Source organism: Manacus vitellinus, unplaced genomic scaffold (assembly GCF_001715985.3).
Source record: "Manacus vitellinus isolate BGI_N305 unplaced genomic scaffold, ASM171598v3 scaffold_92_pilon, whole genome shotgun sequence".
In the NCBI taxonomy this organism is placed as follows: domain Eukaryota; kingdom Metazoa; phylum Chordata; class Aves; order Passeriformes; family Pipridae; genus Manacus; species Manacus vitellinus.
This window is the reverse complement of record NW_021940877.1, coordinates 1198855-1217233: the sequence shown is the minus strand read 5'-3', so window position 1 is coordinate 1217233 and position 18379 is coordinate 1198855. Positions and strand designations below refer to the sequence as shown.

Below are 18379 nucleotides of genomic sequence, written 5' to 3'. Positions count from 1 at the left end.
CTTTAACGTGAAATCTTAAATAATTACGTACAAGAATAAAACCTCTTTCTAACACAGCTCCCATCTCTGACCTGTACCTGTAACCTGGCTGGCAGCACTTGGGGACTTGGGATCATAGAATCCCAGATTGGTTTGGGTTGGAAGGGACCTTAAAGCTCATCTCATCACAGTCCCTGCCATGAGCAGGGACACCTCCCACTAGCCCAGGTTGCTCAGAGCTCCATCCAGCCTGGTCTTGTACTCTTTCAGGGAGAGGGCAAAATTCCAGGGATGAGCTAAATTATCTTCTTCTATGTCAGAATAACAAACTCTTGGCATTTTCCCCACTGTGCTACATTGAAGTTGTATTAACTTTACACCCTTTCTGCCCGGTTTTCACATTTGAGGTGGAATTTTCTCAGATCCTGGGATACACAAACAGGAACAGGCAGCAGCAACAACCATCTGAAGTTTTGTATACAGATTTATATATATATAAAAAAAGCATAGTTAGATCATTTTTTACAAAGAGCACATTTGAGCTGATCATCCTTGTCCAGCTGCAGACAGGTGAGGGAAACATCCTCCTCTTTTTGTCTCTAAAATAGAATAGAACTGCCTGGTGTCCACACTGCTAGTCCTCGTTGCTGTCATCATCATTATCCTCCTCTTCCTCTTCCTCTGCTGTGTCTCCAACAAGCTTCTGGAAGTCTCCTGTCTCAGAATTCCACACGAATTTGATGGTGACTTTAAACTCTGCCATCTCATAACCGAAGAGTTTCTAGGAGAGGACACAAATGTGTTCCTGCTTTACCGTCTCTGTGTCCAGCTTAGCAAAACAGTCCAGACCACTTCCAGGTGGGAAGTGCTGCAGAGCAGGAGCCAAAATAATTGCTGCTGAGTTTCAGGGGTTGCATTAATGAATTATTTTGTATCAGGAAACGGGGCTGTTGTGTTACTCACCAGGACACGGGCCTGTTCCGGGGTGAGAACATCCCCTTCCTTGCAGACTTCATAATCTGAGAGCAGTGTCACCACCCCTGCAGGAACAAAACCTCTTCAACAGGCTCCCAGGTACTGGGTAACCCCCTGAAATGTGGGGTGAAGAGCCAGGACTCCCGCCAACACCACCCTTTGGAGCTTTCCACGCAATGTTAGTGCACCTCAAGGAGCTGGGTCAGCTCAAAAAAAACCCCCGTCTGGTTTCTGAATGGGTCAATCCCAGCTGTTCCCACTGGAAAAGGACAGTGTTTTGGAGAAAGCTTGTTCTTTGACTCATCCTTTGACATGAGTTTGGGAAGAACAGCACAAGAAGGACATAAGGAGTTCTAGCCTCATCCCAATGAGGAGAACATCCGTGGGATTTCTGCAGATCTAAATTCCATTTAACATTCTGCTTCTGATATCTTCCCTGCTCAGACAGACACGAGGCTGCCCTTCCCAGCTGCCCCAGTACCTTTCTTCAGCGCCGTGGGCAATCCCAGCTGCCGGAGCTGCGGCTCCATGGAATGTGGGAACTGCTCCAAGGGCCCTGTGTCCAGGCTCACCCCGTACGGTGCCTTGTTCCCGGCGCGGGCAAAGTCCACCTCTCGGAACTTGGAGAACCACCTGGGACAGGCAACAAGACCTTCAGCCTCCTCTGGCTACAGCCTGCCCTAAGTTCCTGTGTTGCCCAGAGAAGCTGTGGCTGCCCCTTCCCTGGAAGAGTCCAAGGCCAGGTTGGGCAGGGCTTGGAGCAACCTGGGCTAGTGGAAAGTGTCCCTGCTCATGGATGGGGTTGGGACTGGGTGAGATTTAAGGTCCCTTCCAACCCAAACCATTCCACGATTCCTTGCTGTCAGAGGGATGGCTGAGAAAAATGAGTGGAAACCCCCATGAGACCATCCCTGCTTTAAGGGAGCATCAGGGAGTGCAGTGGTTATATGGGAACAGGGCTGTACCAGACAGTACTTACTCATCCACCTCATCCCTAGTGCGGTTGGTGAAGAGGAGCCCAACCTCCCCTCTCAGGTGTTTGCTGACCTGGAAGAGAAGGAGCATCCATAGGGATCAAGCAGCACCAGGGACCCACCTGCAGTCCTGTACAGCTGCAAAAGCTCTGGTAACAACCAACCCTTTGTGTCAGGACACAGATGGATTCAATTAAAACACGCCCAAAACGGTGCCCGAGGACCTCTGGTGTCCTGGGATTGTTATTCCATGGTGTGAGGTAAGGCGGGTGAAGCTTTAGGACACCCAGGAAACCCCCAGTGCCCACCTTGTGCAGGTTCTCCTTGTACTCACTGCTCGGCGCCCGCCCCAGCGCCACCATCATCACCTTGTTCTTGCCGAAGAAGATCCTGGAGCAAAAGGAGGGGGATGTCAGCCCCGGGAGCTCACACCCCTTGGGAATTCCCCCCTTTCCAGCCCCTTCGGCGCCCCAACCTGCTGTGCTTCCAGGCGTTCCGGACGTCCTTGAGCTTGTTGTTTCTCATGTTGGCCACGGAGAACACGAAGATGTACTTGTAGGTGTCCACACAGCGGCGGAGCTGCGGGGGAGACGTTACCGGGACAGGGACTGGGACGGAGGAAAGGGGAGAAGGGGACAGGGACAGGGCCCCACTCACCTCGGTGATCAGCGCCTGCTTGGCCTCCAGCCCCTTCCGGGGCGTCCGCGTCAGGGAGACTGCGGAGAGCAAAGAAGTGCGTTAGAGTGGGATGGGGAAGGGAGCGGGCACGAGGATGGGCACTGACACAGGCATGGGAAGGGGATGAGGATCGGGAAGGGAATGGAAAAGGGACTGAAGGCCGGCCCCGCTCTCACCCTTTCGGTCCCGCCGGGACCTGGGCATGGTTCCGCCGTGCTCGAGCCCCCCGCGGCGCGCGGCTGCGGGAGCGCCAGGATCTTGATCCTTCTGTCTCGCTCGCTTCGCCTGCGCGAACGCCCACGGCGCCGCCGCCCTTTCTCGCGCAGGCGGTGGCCGGGCGCCCGCGGCGCTCCGAGGCCCCCCGGGCGCCGGGGCCGCTTGATGACGCGCTGCGGGCCGCTGGTGTGCTGCTCTTCTTGGGACTGCTCCTGCCGCTCCTCCTGCCTTTGGCCGCCGCCGTCTACGAGGACCAAGTGGGCAAGTTCGACTGGTGAGCGCCGGGGGTCCCGCCGCGCCGCGTCCCCCTTCCCGCGGGCAGGCCCCGCGCCCCTCCCGGCCCGAGTCCCGTGTCAGTGTCGCTCTCTTCCCTCCCTAGGAGGCAGCAGTACGTGGGGAAGCTCAAATTCGCCTCCTTGGAGGCCTCACAGGGCTCGAAGAAGCTCGTCGTGGCCACCGAGGAGAACGTGGTGGCCGCCCTGAACTCCCGGAGCGGCGAAATCCGTGAGTGCGGCCGATTCGGGGCTGACGGGTCGATCAAATCGTACTGGGTTTTACTCCTGAAAGGTGAACGCTGCCGACTGTGCCTTGTCAGGCAGGGAAGGGGCAGCCGACGGGTCAGAGCTGTGGCTTAGGGCAGGCAGACTGTGCTCTGTATGAACTTAAAAATAATAGGAAGAAATGCCTTTGGGGGGGGCTAATCTTGTTCTCGCTGGGCTGTGTCTCCCCAGTGTGGCGCCACGTGGACAAGGGAACCGCGGAAGGGACGATCGATGCGATGCTGATCCATGGGCAGGGTAAGGGGCACGTGCCGGGGCTGGGATTGCTCCGGGACTGTGGGAGCTCAGCCGCGTGCGAGAGCACAGGCTGGAGCTGCACAGCTCGTGGCTTTGTTGCTCCGTGTTTCCCCGGGCAGATGCCGTTAGTGTGTCCAACGGAGGGCGAATCCTGCGCTCCTGGGAGACCAACATCGGGGGACTGAACTGGGAGACGTCCCTGGACACTGGCAGGTAGGATTTCCTGGCTGCACTGGCTTCTCTCCTTGTATTGCTGGGCTGGGAAGGAAGGAAGGGGTTATGGATCTTCTCTGGACTTGCACTGTAGAGGAAGATTAGTTAGAGATAAAATTTCAAGAATAAGTTTTGGGTGAATTATTTATGAATGCCTGACCTTGCACCAGGATCACTGAGGTTGGAAAAGCCCTCCCAGCGCATGGAACCCCCCCCCCGTGCCTGATGCCCACCTTGTCCCCAGCCCAGAGCACTCAGTGCCACGGCCAGTCCTTCCTTGGACACTTCCAGGGGTGGAGACTCTACCACCTCCCTGGGCAGCCCTTTTCAAGGTCTGACCACCATGGAGAAATTCCTCCTGCTGTCTGACCTGACCCTCCCTTGGCACAGCTTGTTCCCTGGGAGCCGAGCCCAACCCCCCCCTTGGCTCCCCCCTCCTGTCAGGGAGTTGCAGAGCCAGAAGATCCCCCCTGAGCCTCCTTTTCTCCAGACTGAGCCCCCCCCAGCTCCCTCAGCCGCTTCTGCTGCTCCAGACCCTCCTAGAGGGTAAAATAGGAATTCCCTAATTTCTTGTTGGTTGGCTTTGCTCAGTTTCCAGGCAGCTGCTCTGGTGGGGCTCCAGGATACAGTGAAATACGTGGCAGTGCTGAAGAAGACGGCCCTGTCTCTGCACTACCTGTCCAACGGGCACCAGAAGTGGGTGGAACACTTGCCAGAAAGGTGGGAACACGTTTGAAGGAGTGGTGGGAGCTCCTGGCAGAGGGAAGGGTGCTGCTTCTGCCTCGTGCTTCTGAAAACCTCTGAAAAGAGCAATGTGAGAAGGTGATGCTTCATGGTTGCTGCCTCTCTCACAGTGAGAGCACTCAGTACCAGTTGCTGTATTCCCACGGGACTGGAGTGATCCACGTGCTTGGAATCGTTTCCCAGAGCCACCTGAACATCTTGACATTCAGTGCAGAGGATGGAGAAATTACAAAACAGGTAGTGCTCAACTGTGGATTCAAATACTGGGTTTGGTGTTAACAAATGTGCTTCCAACCCACAGGCTGTGCTGTGGTAGGTAGAGGATTCGATGGTTGTGGTGCAGAGAAACTTTCCTTCCACTGAGGCACTGCCTGCAGGCCAGAACATGGATTTCATGGCTGAATGTCCTGAAAGCCAAACCGAATTAGAGTGGCACCTGTTAGTCAAGGTTATCTCATAAACCTCAGGCTGACAGATAGTGTCTCCCAGTCCTGGGGAAAAATATTTCTGACTTGAATTCTTGGCTGTGTCCATATTGGTACCTTGAAGATTTGACTGTGCTGACACCTTGATGTCTGTGGTTGTGCAGGTGAGAGTGGCAGCCCCGTGGCTGCAGAGCCTGGAGCACACCTGTGGTGTGGTGGGGGAGGCTGTGCTGGTGTGTGTGGACACGGACACGCACTCGCTCCACGTCTGCTCTCTGGAGACAGAGCATGAGATGAAGCAGATTCCCCTGCAGGTGAGAATTGTATGTTATTCCTTGCCTAGCTGGTTTGGTGCCTCACCCAGCCTGTGAGTGAACTGTGGAATGACTTAAGAGGTTTGGCGGGTCATGATTCATAAATTGAGGGAAGGGTGAGAAAGCTTATGTCTGTCTAATCATTCCTTCTGGATTGATGTCTTCAAAGCTTTGCTCCAATGGGAGCCTCAGCCTCCCTGCTCCTGCTTTATTGATCCTGACCCAGGGAATCTCTCCATGTGGCTGCATTGCTGCTGAGAGGAGGAAGGTGTTGGTCTCAGTAGCACGTGTGCTTGTCTCCCTTGCAGTCCCTGGAGCTGGAGTTTACAGATGACTTCCAGGCCAGGATCTTGGCCACTCAACCCAGTGTCACCAGTGCTTCCCGGACCCAGTTCTTCCTGCAGCTCTCTCCCAGCCACTTCTCCCTGCTGCAGTACAAGCACGGGCTGCTCAGCCACCTCCGGGACTTCCAGCAGGTACCCGGCACAAATGTACCCAGCCAGAGGGCCAACTGCAGCTTAAAATCCTTCAGAACTCTTAGGCCAGCTGGCAGGTTTTGAAAATCTCAGTAACTGGGCATAATATTTAAAAAACCTGTGGCAGATCAACTGTTCCCATGTTTATGAGAAATAGTCTTACTTTTTTTTTTATTGGGGGAAACTATAAAATTCAAAATTTGGCTGTGAAAGATTATTTGTTTTTAATTCCACTTTGGCTTTATTTACTTCACAAGCAGTTTTTGGTGGGCTTTGGGGTTTTCTTGGGGTTTTGTTTTTAGTGATTTCCTGCTATTTTTTTCTTTCCAGGCAGCTCTGGTGAGCTTTGCAACCACCGGGGAGAAGACAGTGGCTGCTGTCCTGACATGCAGGAGTGAACTGGTAAACACAGTTCCTGTTCTCTGGAACCAGCACAGCTCTAGGGATGTGCTCTGGGAGTGTTTCACAGGCTCGGGGATGGGGAGTCCCCTGGGGAAGAGGAGGGTTTGATGAGCTTCGGTGGAAATGCAATTAAGGCTTGATTGTGTCCAGCTCAGGCTGGGTCTGGCTTAGTGGAAGGTGGTGTCCTGTTTCAGCATTATGTAAGGTGGGCATGTGACCTTGGAATTGGATTTACTGATCCATAGAGAATTTCAGTTCTTGGGGATATCAAACGTAGGTTAATGAAAGATAGTATATAATAGAGGAGAACTGTTTCCTGCCTGATTTCACAGTCAAACTGAGACTTGTCAGGCACTCAAAAACCTAATTTTTTATAGTCTTACTGGTGTCTGCAGCCATGTTACATCTCTTCTCATTCTCATTTCAGAAACCTGGAAGTGCTGATGGCCTTCATGCTGGAAGTACTCTGGAGGAAGCCTGGAGGCAGGTATGAGGTGCTCTTGTTCCCAGGAGCAGTGGGAGTTCTTGTTAGTCCCTTTTTTTCCTTTGTGTGCAGGAACGGAATGACAGAGGTGTTACACCAGCTTTTTAGAAGCTGCTGTTTTGCAACTGTTCTTATATAGAACCTAAAAATGTTTTGAAGCCACAGTCCTTGCTGAATGTGGAATCCTGGTGCAGATTTTGGTGTGGTATGTGTGCAACTTCTGATTTCTGCCTGCTGTTCCAGGATTCCTTAACGTGCTCCAACCAAACCTACAATATAAATCTCTACCTGGTTGAAACTGGACAAAGGCTGTTGGATACCACGATTACCTTTAGCCTGGAGAAAGGAGGTGCCAAACCACAGCAGGTGAGGAGGGAGGGGTTATTTCAGTCCTATGGTTGCTCAGACCTGCAGTGCCCTCCCTTCCCTGATTTGGCAGGATGGGGAGAACCCTTCAGGCAATGGGAAAGAGCATTTTGGGGTTTACACTATCCCACTGTTGCTCTTGTTTCACCTGAGTTCTCTTTTCTCTTAGGTGGTGTGATCATAAACCTGTTTTCCTTGCTCTTCTTTTCCCAGCTATACATCCAAGTTTTCCTGAAGAAGGATGACTCCGTGGGCTATCGAGCCTTGGTGCAAACAGAAGACCACATGCTCATTTTCCTCCAGCAACCAGGTAAATGCACAAACAGCTTCCTCCACCTGTAACGGTGGCCAGAAGAAAATTCCAAATCCTAAAGGATTCTTATTTTATCATTACTTTCCTTGGACACCGGCAAAATTAATATAACTTTTCTGAGTCCCATAGAAGACACAGGAGACTCTTTCACCTGAGCAAAGAGTTCTGCCGTGTTCTTTGTGTAGGCAGAGCCTTTGAGTTTCAGGGGCTTTCTACAGATTTCAAAACTTTTTGTAGGATGAAAATCTAAGTCCGGGTGTAGAGATTCCTCAAAGTTTTGCAGAAAAGATCCTCATGGCAAAAATATTAATTGTCAGAAAGGGTTAAAAGTCCATATCAGTGACACAAATTTTCTGAGGTTTTAAAGGAGTCTAGGAGTTCACACTGTTGAATCTCTTATTTTAAACAGACTTAACGAATCCCTTTTAAAACACCACATTGCTTTTATTGATCTTGTGGTTTTCTTCTCGGAAGTGGCTCCAGTTGCATAAAGTATTTGTCTTTTATGAAATAGTTAATTTAGTTATATTAGATAGATATACGCTGTTTTGCATTTCATAAGAAGGGATTTGCATTTGAAGGGTCCACTGGAACATAGTCTTATTCCCAAGTATTAAGTTGATTTTTCCAATATTCTACTAATTTTTTTCCAGGAAAAGTTGTGTGGAGTAGAGAGGAGTCACTAGCAGAGGTGGTAAGCCTGGAGATGGTGGATCTACCTCTGACAGGGGCACAGGCTGAGCTGGAGGGGGAATTTGGAAAAAAAGCAGGTGAGTTTAACAGAAAGGCCTTTGTGAGTTTGTTTTTCTTCCTGAATAAATGTATTTATTTCTGTGCACTCCGAGCTGAGAGATGAATTCAGATCTCTACTGATGGCAATTAAAATGAGCAGAAATAAACCCTTTTCTGTCTAAACTTTTGAAGTGCAATGTCAAATGCAGATGACACGAGTATATTATATTGTTACGTTGAAAAACCAGTCAGCAGAGGTAGGAGGGATTTTGACCATCTCTCCTAAATGTTTCCTTTGACTCTTTCTGGAAGATTTGTTTCCAATAGCCTGTTTTTTGCTTTGTTTTGTCTTTCCTTGCTGTCCTGGATGCAGCCATTCAAGGTAACCCAGCCTGCATGCAGTGTGCTCTGCTCCTGCCTAGTGCTTCCTGGTGCCACTGGTCTCCTCTGCTTGCTCTCCTCAGGGCTGAAACAGAGTTGGTCTGGTGTTTATTTCAAGGAACTAAATATAAACCCTTATCTGGTAGAATGAAGTATTTTACTTATTGAGTGCAGAGGGAGATGCAGACCTTGGAGGTGGGTGGGCACAGCGAGAAAGAATACAAAATTCTCTGCATGAAGGTTTGCTTTCAGTTGATACAGACATATTTTGGAATGAGTGTGAAGCAGGCAAAGGTTTGTGAGTGCCAGAGTCTGTCATTAAATGATAACTATAACTGTTATTCCAGAGTGGGAGGCAAAGGTTGGTGCATGGCAGCATTTCTTGTACTGGCCGACATCATAATTTCAGTCATGGGGTGGGACGTGTTTTCCCTGTTCTCGTCACTGTTGGTGTCATTTGCAGACGGTTTGCTGGGGATGTTTCTGAAGAGACTGTCCTCCCAGCTCATCCTGCTGCAAGCCTGGACTGCTCACCTCTGGAAGATGTTCTACGATGCCAGGAAACCCCGAAGCCAGATTAAAAATGAGATTAACATTGACAATTTGGCCAGAGATGAATTCAACCTCCAGAAAATGATGGTGATGGTCACTGCCTCAGGAAAGGTGAGGAAGTCAGGGGAGGAATCTCTTTCTAGACTGTAGCAAAGAGTCTCAGCTCTGAATTTCCAGCCCTGTTTTTAGCCAGGTTTGGACAGAATGTCATGAGAGGATGCACAGGATGTTTTGTGATACCTTTAAAGAGGGACTAAGACTCTTCTTTCTTTGGGATATGACAAAGGAAGATGCAGTGTTTGAATGTGAGAGGTGTGTTTTCCTAAACTTTGGCTTTCCTGTGTCTCTGTGATCAGCTCTTTGGCATTGAAAGCAGTTCTGGCACCATCCTGTGGAAGCAATACCTCAGGAATGTGAGACCAGGCTCCTCCTTCAAGCTGATGGTGCAAAGGACAACAGCCCATTTCCCACACCCTCCACAGTGCACTCTGCTTGTGAAGGACAAGGTGAGGCCCCTTCCCTGGCCCGGTCCCCTGAGCTGGCTTAGTCTGGAAATGTGTCTTTGTAAAGAGCAGGAAAAACCATATTTTTGGGTATAATCTGACTATCACTGATGTGGGTATGGAAGGAGAGAGAGACCTGTAGGGAAGAAGACACACAAGCCTGAAAAACTTAAGAGTAGTCATAGTTTTTATAAGACACATGTGGGATAGAGAATATTTGTGTCCACACAGAATCTTTTCAGGGTGGAATAGCTGAACCCTGGCTATGAATAGTCCAACACTAGCAAGCAATAGTTAGAAAAACACCTCTTTTTTCTCCCTTAGAAAAGATTTTGCCTTTTATTTGTCTTTTAGGAAACCAAAATGAGCTTTCTGTATGTCTTTAACCCCATCTTTGGGAAGAGAAGCCAAGTAGCTCCCCCTGTTCTGAAACGTCCAATTCTCCAGACTCTGCTTCTGCCAATTATGGATCAAGACTATGCCAAAGTCCTGCTTCTAATTGATGATGAGTACAAGGTAAATGGCTTTGCCTGGATGCAGTTTTCTTCATGTTCTGGTTAATTATCCCCCTCCCTTTTGGAGCAAGATGAAAACAAATGCCATTGGGTCTCATTTCACACAAAACTATGAAGTTATTCTGGTAAGACAGACCTTATCCTGATAAACATGTTTGAAATAATCTTTCTAGTTCATTTGTTTTGTTGTTGTTGTTTTGGGGTTTTTTTGTTTGTTTTTTTCTTTCTGTGTCAGTTGGTTTTTAACCTGTGTTTCAATCCTTCTTTTCCAGGTTATAGCTTTCCCGGCCACTAAAAACGTCCTTCGCCAGTTAGAAGAAATAGCCCATTCTATCTATTTTTATCTAGTTGATGCTGAGCAGGGAAAACTTTCTGGATTCAGGCTGAAAAAGGTAGGGAAGATTCGTTGCAGTCCAAGTGATGCCACTTTCCCGGATAACGGTAGATTTCTTTGTCTGATTTGTGGAGTTTTGCTTAGACCAGGAACATTCAGCCTCATCATGTGCCGAAGAAACTTTTAAAATGCAAAAGCAGAGAAAGCTGCATCTTGTTGGTGGAGGTGGTGTTTTGTTGAGGACAGGATCAAACCTCCTAGCTGCTTTTTCCTTGCAGGACCTGACCACAGAGGAGAGCTGGGAGGTGGTGATCCCCCCAGAGGTGCAGAGGATTGTGGCTGTCAAAGGGAAGAGGTCCAACGAGCACGTGCACTCCCAGGGCCGTGTGATGGGCGACCGCAGCGTCCTCTACAAGGTGCTGTTCCAGCTTTGGGTTGACTTTCTGTGGATGCGTTATCCCACGGGAACATCTCAGTATCATTCCTGGGCACTACTTTGAGATTAGCTGCCTTGTGGTGCCAGTTTTTCCCATAACCCTCTGCAGAAGATGCAAATTTTGGTGGAGATTTCTACTCTAACACATTTTCATGCAGCAATTAAGTCAGTCAAACATCTGATATTGGAAAAATAACTGCTTGATTTGTTCGGGTGACTTGAGCTAATGAGATAATTTGCTTATGATAAGCTCAGTGCCAGATGAAATGCAGAAACGAGGAGCTCGTGGCACTAAAAGGGGATCTCTTTTCTTTTTTTCTAGTCCCTGAACCCAAACCTGCCTAGTGCCAGATGAAATGCAGGAATGAGGTGTCTGTGGCACTAAAGTGGGGCTGGATCTCCATTGTCTTTTGTTTTTCTGTAGTCCCTGAACCCAAACCTGCTCGCTGTGGTGACGGAGAGCACAGACACACACCACGAGCGCACGTTCATCGGGATCTACCTGATTGATGGGGTCACAGGCAGGATCATCCACTCCTCAGTGCAGAAGAAAGCCAAGGGACCCGTCCACATGGTTCACTCAGAGAACTGGGTGGTGGTAAGAGTTTAGTCTCGTCTAGTTCCTTACATTTGGGAGGTTGGGGCAGTTCCTGAACCTGTATGGTCAAAAAGCCTTCTGCATTCTCTGTGATCTCCTACTCCTTCTGTATTATTGCTTGCCTCGTATTCCTAAACATCTCCTCGTTCCAGTACCAGTACTGGAACACGAAGGCCCGTAGGAATGAGTTCACTGTGCTGGAGCTCTACGAGGGGACAGAGCAGTACAACGCCACAGCCTTCAGCTCCCTGGACCGCCCCATCCTGCCCCAGGTTCTCCAGCAATCCTACATCTTCCCTTCTGCCATCAGTGCCATGGAGGCCACAATCACCGAGCGGGGCATCACCAGTCGCCACTTGCTCAGTAAGTGCCTGCTCTCTGCTCGGTGGGTTTCAAGTAGCACTGAAATCCAAGCAGAATGCAGTTTGCTGCCAAAGAATCAGGCCTGTGGGTTGTCCTGGACTCCTGCAAGTGCAAGGATAAGCACCCAAGAGAGTGTTAATGTTGGAAAATGCTGTCAGAAATGGCCATGGGGTGTCAGAGAAGGGTGCCAGACTCTTTCCAATGGTGCCCAGTGACAGCGTGAGGAGTGATGGCCATAAACTAAAACACGTGAAGTTTCATCTCAACATGAGGAAGAACTTCATGCTGTGGGTGGCAGAGCACTGGAACAGCTGCCCAGGGAGGGTGTGGAGTCTCCCTGTCTGGAGACATTCCAAACCCACCTGAACACGTTCCTGTGTTGCCTGCTCCAGGTGATCCTGCCTTGGCAGTGGGGTTGGACTGGGGGATCTCCAGAGGTCCCTTCCAACACCAACAATTCTGTGATTCTGTGATTTTTAAGATGCTTTTCTTTTAATGCACAGTTGGGCTTCCCTCTGGGGCTATCCTGTCGCTTCCAAAGGCTCTTCTGGATCCTCGGCGCCCAGAGATCCCGACGGAACAGAGCAGGTAAGGAAGGTGTGATAAGCCCTCTTGCTGGGCAGCTGTGAGGAGGGATGGATTTTGGAAAACGGAAGTGTGAAGTGGAACAACCTGTCCTGAATGGAGTCAGGGCAGTTTTTGCATGGAATGAAGGGAGGTTTCTTCAAGTCGATGATTTTAGATGTCTTTTCCAAATGAAAGGATTCTGTAGTTCTGTTCCCAGTCTGTGATGATGGGATGTGTTTGTAATGCAGCAGGTCAGTCATTAGTAAATCAGCCTGTTGTCTACAGTCTTAGAAAAAAGAGCAGTCAGAGTAACTAGATTTTTTAGAATTACACTTATTTTTAAAACTTTAGAAGCCTGGAAGGAAGCAGCAGCAGTTTAGCCTGACCCAGCTGATAGGTTTGATTTTCATCCTGCTGCAAAAATGAATCTGCACAGGGAAAAGCTTCCAAATTTGCTGTTTCAGATCAGCTTGAGATAATCAGAGTAGGAAACACTGATGACAGTGTGCTGTTTTATTGGGATGTCATTGGGCTTTAACTGCCTTTCAGGGAGGAGAACTTGATCCCATACTCCCCTGACGTGCAGATCCACGCCGAGAGGTTCATCAACTACAACCAGACCATATCCCGCATGAGGGGGATTTACACAGCCCCCTCCGGCCTCGAGTCCACCTGTCTGGTGAGTGCAGGGTGCAGACCCAGTGCGGATCCGTGGAATTTGGGAGGAAATCCTGATCCACAGGCACGATACCACAGCCTGTGGCTGGGAGCTCTGTAATTCCAATAATGTGGCTGCTCACAGCTTAAACATTCCTTCTTTTAATCTGGAACACGATTTTTTGGGACTATTTAAGTGAGTCTTTTTGCTGTATAAGTGCTTTTTTTTTTTTTTGACTGTGCAACTGGGGTTTTTTGCTATTTAAGTGGGGTTTGGGGGCTATTTAGAACTATAACCCCTAGTGAATAATTTTTGACTTTTTATGCTCAAAGCTGTGTCACCAGCTTCTCCTGTCCCCCCTGCAGGTTGTTGTCTATGGCCTGGACATCTTCCAGACCCGTGTGTACCCCTCGAAGCAGTTTGATGTCCTGAAGGACGACTATGACTACGTGTTGATCAGCAGTGTCCTCTTTGGGCTGGTCTTTGCCACCATGATCACCAAGAGACTGGCCCAGGTGAAGCTGCTCAACCGGGCCTGGCGCTGAGGGAAGGTGGGCCTGGAGAAGGCAGCTGGGGTGGGACTGTCTGGGGATCCACTGCTGGGCTCTCTTGGGATCCCAGCTCACCTGATGGATGCAAACATCAATATTCCATCTTGCTGGGAGATATTTGTGAGGAAAAGCTGCTGGTGTAACAAAACACAGCCCACCTGTGTCCTGAGGAGAAATGGAAGAGACATCATCTGCTCTGACTGAAAAAGAAAGTCCCAAACCTCCCATAAAGCCCTAAAATCACATTGCCTCCCTGATGTTGGTGAAGAGAATACTAAGGACACGTGTCCTCTCCATCCCTGGCTCTTCCTCAGCGCCAACTGTGCCCCACATATGGCAGAGGGGAGGGGCGAGGGGTGTTGGCAGCTGTACTTTGAGAGCTGGACTGGAAATGTGTGAGCTCCTGATGCAAGGAGGAGACCTTGGGTTATTTAAATAAAATGTTTAGAAATTGGGTGGGTGTTGGTGGGAAACAGCCTCATGGAGTCACTGATGCCATTGCAGAGCTGTGGGAGGAATTGGAATGTAAAATCTCTCCATGTTCTTTATTTATTATGATGGTAACGGCAGCTCCTTCCCATGTGTTTTACATTTTCCTGGATTTCTGTACAACATGAGATGAAGGTGTTGTGGTCCAGGGTGAGGAACCTCACAGTGTTTCCCTCTGATCACGGCTCAACTCCGTGGGTTTGAAGTGTTATAATCAAGATTGGCAGAGTTGTTCCCCTGTGAGAGGCTGTGTCCCATCTGGCCCCTGTGCAGCTGCAGAGCCTCAGGAAATCCGGGGGCTGCGGAGCAGAGGCTGCCCTTGGGCTGGGAATGCGGTTTTGGGGATACTGAAGTGGGTTTGGGGCCGTTTAAGTGAGGGGTTTTGGGCTACTTAAGTGGGTTGGGGAACTATTTAGGTGTTTTTTGTGGGGCTATTTTAGTGGGGTTTGGGTCTATTTAACTGGGTTTTATGGCTATTTAAGTGGGGTTCTTTTTGCCATGTAAGTAGTGTCTCGGGACCTACTTGGGTGTTTTGGAGGGCTATTTAAGTGGGGTTTTTTTGGAGCTATTAAAGTGTTTCTTGGGGCGCATTTAGGTGTTTTTGGGGCTATTTAGGTTTTTGGAGGGCTATTTAAGTGGGGGGGTTTTCTATTTTAGTGGGTTTGGGGTTAGTGAAATTTTTTTTTTGCTATTTAACTGAGGGGTTTTTTTCCCTTAAGTCTTTTTTGAGGCTATGTGAGTGGGTTTTGGCTATTAGGGTTTTTTACCATTTAAGTGGTTTTGGGGGCTATTTAAGTGGGTTTGGGCTATTGGTTTTTTTGGCCATTTGAGTGGGGGTTTTGGGGTTGAGTGGCTTTTAGCTCTTGGGGGGTTTTGCCATTTAAGTGGGTTTGGGCCATTTCGGTGCTTTTCTGGGGGCTATGTGACCGGTTTTTGGTCCCCTCCAACTCCCCCCGTCCGAGGGAGCCGGCGGGGGGAGTGGCGCGCTCACAGCGCATGCGTTCCCCCCTCCTCCCGCCTTTCTTCCTCACGGCGCACGCGCCGCGCGCCAAACTTGCTGACTCACGCAGTGCGCACGCGCCCACGTCTTGGGCCAATGGGGCGGCGACGTTGATCGGTCGCCCCCGCCGGCAGGGGCGCTGCCCGGCGGCGGCCCTCGGCCCAGCGCAGCCCCGGCCAGCGCAGCCCAAGATGCGGCGGGCGGCGCGGGGCCGCGGCCGGGCCCGGCTGGGACGTGGCCGTGCGGCCGCTTGCCTCTCCGCGTTCCTACTCGCTTTCGACATGAAGGACTGCCGCAGCTGCTCGCCTCGGTCATTGAGAGGTGAGGGGGGCCACGCGCTCGGGCTGCCTTCCCCTCAGGGGGGCAGCGCTTGGGTGTGCGGGAGCGGCTGAGGCGGGTCCCGCTCGGTATTTGGTGCTCGGTACCCGGCATCGGTACCCGGTGCTCGGTGTGTGTGACCAGTGCCGGCAGGGGAAAGCGGCGGGGCTGCGCTGCCCGGGAGCCCCGAGCGCCGTTCCCGCTCCCCCGCTGCCCGGAGCTCCCGGCTGTGCCCTCAGGCCCCGTAACGGGCTGGGGGTGCCCGTCCGGCCGCAGCACTGCGGGCAGGCGCCCGCCCAGAGCCTTCGGGACTGGTCTTGTGGCTTTGCCTTTGTCCGGGCGTGTCACGGTCTGTCCGGCGGTGCCGGGGGAGGTGTTGTCTCACCTGGGTCCTGAGGGGACCAGGGGCTGAGCACCGACTTCCCTCTACGTCTCTGCCACTGCAATACTTCACATATTTTAAGGAGAAATAAAGCAGAACCAAATCAGGTCTGCCTTTTCTTAACCAGAAGCGTTGGACTCCGAGCATGAGTACCCACTGCAGCCGTTTAATTCAACTTATAGCTTATTTTACGACCTAAAATAGGAGGTGCGAATGCCACAGCGCTCCAGTGGCATACTGGAGCGGATAACACTGGCCACAGTAAGTTGTTGGGAAACATAAAATAAACACTGTGCTAAGGAAGATGATAAATTAAAGCCTCGTGGTGTTTTTCTTAATAACAAATGGCTGAGTGTGCAGTGGATGCTCCAAATTCAAAGAGTTCAGTGCAAAGAGTTCAGTACCTGTTACACAGAGCAGTGGTTCACCCAGAATGTGCCGATGGAATTTGGGCAGTTTTTTGGCCTATCTTTTTTCTAAGGACCATTTCAGTGTCACTTGTCTGCGCGGAGTTCCACTGTCTGTGTGCCTAAAGTGAAGTGTTTCATCAGAATATCCTGGAGACACTTGAGTGGACCCACTTGAGTTCTGGGAGTGGGCTGTTTCCTCCTTTACTGGGAATGCCGGTTCCATTTCCCACTTGAGAGAACAATTTGTTGCCTTTAAGCAGCACTGCCTCAGTTGGAGTTGTGTCTGATGATCCGGCAGGATTTGGGCTCTTGCAGGGTGATACTTTTTATTTCATGCCTTGATATAATTGGCAAATCTCAAAGGTATAAATACAGCTCGTTGGTGTTTAGAGCTGTGCTTTTCTGTGCTGAACAAGAATCTATCTTTAGATTTCTCATCTGAAATATTTTATCTGTTCAGATTATTTTTAGAAGGTGGTTAAGTTCTTGGTGGTGTCAGCCAACCCCAAGGTGACTGGATTTCCCCTTAAATTAACTTGGTGTGATGACAGTGGAATCACTAGTCTTACTGTTTTCAAAATAAATCAATAAACTCCATTTTTAACAACTCTTCTATTTCATTTATAAATTTAACTGTGGTCAGGTTACTGGTATTGCCCTGTGTGGGATGATCCCCCATTTCACGTGACACCCTGTTAGGTACATTAAAGCATTTGGCCTCTTAATTGGCATAAATGAGGGAGATGCTGACTTGGAAAGGTGCAGCTGAAGTGGAACATGGAGTCTGGGACAGTCGCATGAGGCTGGTTTTTGGGGAAGGGGTTTCCATAGGGCAGAATTCTTGCACCTGGTGTGGTGCCTTCTCAAGGAGAAGCTGCTTTGTGCCTTCTACCTTACAGAAAGGGTCTGTTTTGGGCTGTTTGGGATTTGGGAGTGGAGCTGAGAGAGGAGCTGGGATTTGATGCTGGCATTATATTGATATCGATAGGCTTCTCACCCAGCCTGAGAAATGAGCTTCCTTGGGAAGCACAAGTCCTTTAAACAATAAACCACAATATAATAGCTGAAAGTTCTTATTAAGTTTCACTGTATATGCAGAATAACACTCTGGCACATCCCAGATTGATTTATTTGCAAGGATTCATGATTACTTGACAGCTGCCTTCCACTTTGCACTACCATAACACCCACAACTTGTTTGACTAAAACTCAACCCTCTTCTTGCCCAGTCCAGGTGACATTCTCTCTCTTGTGCTGGATACTGCACCTTTGTGTTCCTATACCCCGTGGGCATTGTGTGTTGCACACCTTGACCTGTGCAGTAATTGAGGAGCCTGCCAACCTCTCCTGTACTCTGTTATTCCCAAATTGTTCTAATTAGTTCTCTTAAAATACGTCACACACATCTCCTGCTGCTGATTTGGGGTTGGGCCTGAGAGGTAGGTGAGCAGAATTAGTGTCTGAGAAAGCACAGACTTTTTTGCATGTTCATTGCCCAGCAGAGCGGTTCTGGCAGGAGATGCTCAGGTGAAGTCTGAGGTGTTGAAGCTCAGTCATGTTGTGCTGCTAAATATCTTCAAGTAAAGCCTCTGCGCTTTTCTATTTCAGCTTTTTAGACAGACTAAATAAAATAAAGTCTCAAATCTAGGAAATCAAACTGCAAAGCTCATGAGTATTTCTGTTCATTCTTCTGGAGAAATGATTCCGTTCCAGAGTTTCTTCTGTTTCAGCTACATCTGCTGTTATGACTGGAAACAATCACTTAGCATAGAAAAAAGGAAGGTGACTGGGCATAAATTGGGCTTTGTTCAGGTCAGCGGGGAATGGTGTTTCCTTTTCCTCCTCCCACCCTGATGAAGCTGCACTGTTGTGTGTCACTGAGTGAAAGGGATATGTGGGTTCATTTTGGTGCTCTGAAGCAGCACTGGTCATTCCCAAAGCTTGAATCATGGTTGGAGTTGGGTACAGCATGTGGGATATACTGCTGCCCTCTGCTCTCCACCAACCCTCCAGGAATAACCTCTGTAAGTAAGCCTGAGTTGAATAATCTGTTCTTCCAACTTGCTTGTTCACATCACTGATTGGAAATGTGAAAGAAAGTAATTTATAGGCAGAGATCCACATCCCCTAGTTTTGTCACGGGAAAAGTTAGAGGCAGAAGTAGGTGTGGAGGCAGAGCTGTGTGTGTTCTGTTTCTGTGCAGATGGGGTGTGTTGGGGCCCCACTGCAGCAGC

General features: G+C 49.7%; 3 protein-coding genes across 4 annotated transcripts in view; 2 read left to right on the top strand and 1 right to left on the bottom strand.

Annotated features, from left to right (window-relative positions):
* Window positions 1–445: 445 nt before the first annotated feature.
* MRTO4 (MRT4 homolog, ribosome maturation factor) lies at window positions 446–2845 on the bottom strand. Of its 2 annotated transcripts, none has more exons than XM_008927289.3 (8): window positions 2783–2845; window positions 2586–2644; window positions 2404–2507; window positions 2237–2318; window positions 1934–2001; window positions 1436–1587; window positions 943–1019; window positions 446–760 (listed from the first exon to the last, which is right to left on the bottom strand). In XM_008927289.3, the coding sequence occupies exons 1-8, from the start codon at window positions 2808–2810 to the stop codon at window positions 614–616; spliced, it is 717 nt and encodes a 238-aa protein (XP_008925537.1). In that variant the 5' UTR covers window positions 2811–2845; the 3' UTR covers window positions 446–613. The 2 variants fall into 2 exon arrangements, with proteins under 2 accessions (XP_008925537.1, XP_017941791.1); XM_018086302.2 differs by having other exon boundaries at window positions 729–847.
* Window positions 2809–14123, top strand: EMC1 (ER membrane protein complex subunit 1). The gene is made up of 25 exons (XM_018086328.2): window positions 2809–2847; window positions 2933–3096; window positions 3202–3326; window positions 3554–3619; window positions 3739–3832; window positions 4424–4552; window positions 4687–4813; window positions 5166–5315; window positions 5624–5791; window positions 6122–6193; window positions 6621–6680; window positions 6921–7043; window positions 7257–7353; window positions 8010–8126; window positions 8462–8470; window positions 8933–9132; window positions 9378–9527; window positions 9879–10040; window positions 10312–10431; window positions 10652–10789; window positions 11234–11407; window positions 11560–11770; window positions 12274–12358; window positions 12887–13016; window positions 13361–14123. Exons 1-25 carry the CDS (start codon window positions 2809–2811, stop codon window positions 13538–13540), a joined length of 3090 nt encoding a protein of 1029 aa, XP_017941817.2. The 3' UTR covers window positions 13541–14123.
* Window positions 14124–15313: 1190 nt separating this feature from the next.
* UBR4 (ubiquitin protein ligase E3 component n-recognin 4) overlaps window positions 15314–18379 on the top strand; it is a 78960-nt gene continuing 75894 nt past the window's right edge. The window contains exon 1 of the mRNA XM_029965242.1: window positions 15314–15356. The gene's annotated coding sequence lies outside the window, so the exon portion shown is untranslated. The remainder of the gene's footprint in view (window positions 15357–18379) is intronic.